Below are 3,868 nucleotides of genomic sequence, written 5' to 3'. Positions count from 1 at the left end.
GGCCCCGTGGTCAGGACTCCGTGCCTTCACGCTGGGGCCTGGGTGCAATCCCTGGTGAGCGAACTAGGATCTTGCAAGCCGCATGACATGGCCAAAAAGGAGGAAATAAAATCCAGAAACTCTACAGGTCAAACAACCAGTTTCTACAAAAGCTAAATTGCGAGGGAAAAAAGGGGCGGGGTGAACTCACAGATTTAAAAACGAAGACTTAAGAGACACCAGCAATTACTATATGTGGACCTTAAGTGAATCCTGGTAAATCCTAAGCCAGCCAAATAAGTAAGTGTATGTATGTAACACTTATAAGACAGCTGGAAATTTAAATATTTACTGAATAATGATACGAGAAGTGATTATTTTAAGGCCTGGTAATGGCATTGTGAATATATTTTTAAACACGCAGCTATCCTTCAGAGATGATCAGGTGTGTGTGGGTGACGCCTGGAGCTGAGGGTGGGCATCAGGGCGCCGAGAGCGGCCCTCAAGTGACAGGGTGATGAGCATGTGGAGATGAAGTACCAGACCGCCGTGCCCAGGCCAGACACTCCCCAGGACCGAACGGCACCCCGGCACCCCGCCGCCCCGCCCGCGGGGCCCGCCGCGCGCACACCCGTGCTGGACCTGCGCCTGTTCTCTGCAGCGCTCACAGCAGGTGCGGGCGCGGACGGCGCGGCCGAAGAGCAGGCGTTCTTCTTGCCTTTGACACCATTGGTCACGGTCACCCCTCCAGCCATCCCAGCTAAAAGGTCATCACTGCTCTTGGTCTAGAAGCAACAAAAGATTAAAAACAAGCTGGTTAGATAAAGCGAGATTAAATAACATTCTGACCCTAACCAAAGTCCTTGACTTTCAGGCTGAGTCCAGGGCCTCTGCAAAGACCTCCTGGCAGCTACCAGGCAGTGCATGCCTTGGTGCTGCAGAAACGGAACCTTCTCGCTGGCTCACAAACAGCTGCAACTTCTTTCTAAAAATATGAAAATCACAATGGACTCAAAGATGTCATGGGAGCCCACCGTATGCCCCCACGTGCCAGATTCAGTGAGGGGTGAGAAGAAGTGAGGACACCCTACTTGCTACCCCTCATCTCGGCTGTGACTCACCAAGCAGGAGCAGCGGAGCCAGCACGCGCGCCAGCTGGCAGCTTCTCGAGAAGCAGCATTAAGAGTGAGGAAGAACCCCCACTGCTCTGAAGTGATCCAGTGATGGAGCCAACATCTAATAGAAGTTTCTCTGAAGTTTATTTTTTTAACGTTTATCTACTTTTTTTTTTGGTAGCCTAAGCCAAAATTGAAAGAAGGGGATTTTTTAAAAAGCCCACATAACATAGAAATAAAAAACTAGAGACTTTATGGTTACACTGAGGGTTAAATGATCATTCTACTTGAGAAAGACCATTTGATTTACTTATGCTTTATGAAGATGACTGAAAAACATGTGAGCTTTTTAAAAAGGAAACAAGTACTCTAGATAACTGGGTTGGGCATAAAATTATTACTTAAGAAAAAAAAGTGAAGAAATCTGATTTTACTTCTCCTAGAAATGAGAGAGAACACAGAGGAGTTAAAGATCTATGGGAGGAAAAAACACAAAAACGTGCTTTTAAATCAAAGGACCAGGGCTTCCCCGGTGGCTCAGTGGTAAAGAATCCACCTGCCAACGTAGGAAATGGGGCTTTGATCCCTGATCTGGGAAGATCTCACATGGCTTGGAGTAACTAAGTCCGTGCTCTGGAGCCCGGGACCCACACTGCTGAGCCCACGTGCCACAGCTACTGAAGCCCGGTGCCTGGAGCCCACGCTCTGCAACAAGAGGAGCCACCACAGCAGGAGGCTCACGCACCGCAACCAGAGAGCCCAAACCGTATGGAAGATCCACCATAGCCAAAAATAACTGAAATCATTTTTTGAATAAATAAAGATCCAAAAGTTTTGCCCACTAAGGTGAAGTGGCCCTCCCCTGCATCTTACTAGGCCTAGCCACAAACAACAACTGAAATAAGAAGCAGAGATGCGTACACTCAGGGGCTTCCTGGCGGCCCAGTGGTTAGGAACCGGCACTTCCCATGCTGGAGCTGCGTTCAATCCTTGTTTGCGGCCAAAAAACAAAAGGAAGAAACGGGACTTCCCTGGTACTGCAGTGGACGAGGGTCTGCCTGCCAATGCGGGGGCACGGGCTCCATCTCTGGTCTGGGAAGAGCCCCGGCCACGAAGGAGCTGGAGCCCTCGTGTCGCAACTTCTGCAGGCCGTGCCCTTGGGAGCCTGCAGCCCGAGCCTGCGGAAGCCGCGCTGCGGCCGCTGGAGCCTGGGGGCCCAGAGCCCACACTCCCAGAGAGAAGCCTGCGCACCGCAACTCGAGAGGGCGCCCACCGCTGCAGCTAGTGCAAGCCTGGACACAGCAGTGAAGGCCCAGGGCGGAAAAACGTAAGACGTTATTTCTTAAGGAAGAAAAAGGCACATCTCCACAGCCCACGACTGCAGGAACAGTGGCACGTGGGTCATGAGTGCTGGGCAGTGGCACATCCCGTGGGTGTCCACGGGAGCGGGTGTGTGCACACAGCACCTAAGTGATTACAAGTCGAACACCTCATTCTTGGGGTTAATCATCTACGCTCATCAGGACAGGAATGAATCCGGGTCGTGGGAAGTGGGCACCTCCTGAGGCAGCACAGGGACACGTGGAAGAAAGACAGAGAAGCGCTTCGGGCTGTGGGCTCTCCAAGCCCTTCTGCTTTTTCCAATTTTCCATTTTCACCACTTTCCTCTTTCCTTCTTACCTTTTCACCCCAACTTCTATTCAACAACCCTTTTTTCTTCTTAAGTGAAAGCACTTGCTGCAGTAAAGGGAACGCGTACCCAAACAGCATCGCCTCTTGCATGCTCCTCCCCAGGGCGCACACACACAAAGCCACTCAGAAGTCAGCCAGCTGAGCGGAGCCCAGGCCACAGACACAGGCACACGGCGAGAACACGGCTCTCTCCGCCTGACGGTGGAGAAGGACTCACTGCTCAAGACCAGGCGCTATCCACGGGGCCCATGCCTCTCGAGACCTGACACGCTCAGGGCGCGCTCCAGAATGAACTGCACAGACGCTGCCTGCCAGCGAGGAAGAGGCAACCCAGCTGGCCGTGTGCACGTCCCAAGCCAAAGCTTCAACCTGCTCCTCCAGCCCCGGCTACACAGGCGCTCCGCTGAAGAGACAGCCCAGCAACTGAGCGGCCGGCAGAAAACCCCGGTTCTCCTATAGGAGAGGCAGCTCTGTCGCAGAGGAAATGGCTCAGTGCGCTGATTCAGACTGAGGAAGCGGGGCAGAGGTCAACTCCGGGTATCACCCCAGGGTCACAGGGTGACACCCAGCCACTCAGCAGGGCCCCAGCGAGGAGAAACCCGGGGGCATCTCCCAGCCCCTGGAATGAGTCTGTCTTCAGGTTCGACAACCTTGGGGTAGAAAAACTAGATCTAGATCCTGCTAGATCTTTCCAAGCACACGAGGAAGTCCCTCATCAGCTGTTCCCGCGAGGCGCCCTGCGAGGCACTCCTTAAAATAGTTAGGTCACAGTCCGTGAAGCCCTGAGTGGACAGAGGCTTCTGGACAGCCTGTGTTTCAGGCACTGCTTGGCTTCTCCCCATCAGACAAGCAGCAACGCGCTCCAAGTTCTCCGCAGGGGCAAAGTCTCCACCCCAAAACAAGCAAGCAGAGAACAGGCAGGATGAATTCTGGCCTGAGAAAGTCTGGAGGAAGACCGTGGGGCCCTCTGCCCACCAAACCAAACACTGGACCAGCAGAAAAAGGCCCGGAGCAGCCTCCCACAGACACCGAGAGCACCGCGGGGAGGCCGGCGCTGTCGGGCATGAAGCGCGGGCCGAGGG

At 53.6% G+C, this 3,868-nt stretch overlaps 1 protein-coding gene across 1 annotated transcript in view; it reads right to left on the bottom strand.

Annotated features, from left to right (window-relative positions):
• LOC105003606 (cytospin-A-like) overlaps positions 1-3,868 on the bottom strand; it is a 50,228-nt gene that overhangs the window by 22,982 nt on the left and 23,378 nt on the right. Inside the window, exon 3 of the mRNA XM_010860867.1 lies at positions 414-764. Coding sequence (XP_010859169.1) covers positions 414-764 — 351 coding nt within the window. The remainder of the gene's footprint in view (positions 1-413; positions 765-3,868) is intronic.

Source organism: Bison bison, unplaced genomic scaffold, assembly GCF_000754665.1.
Source record: "Bison bison bison isolate TAMUID 2011002044 unplaced genomic scaffold, Bison_UMD1.0 scf7180017857507, whole genome shotgun sequence".
NCBI lineage: Eukaryota > Metazoa > Chordata > Mammalia > Artiodactyla > Bovidae > Bison > Bison bison.
Note: the sequence above shows the minus strand (reverse complement) of the source record. Positions and strands in the feature narration are given on the sequence as shown.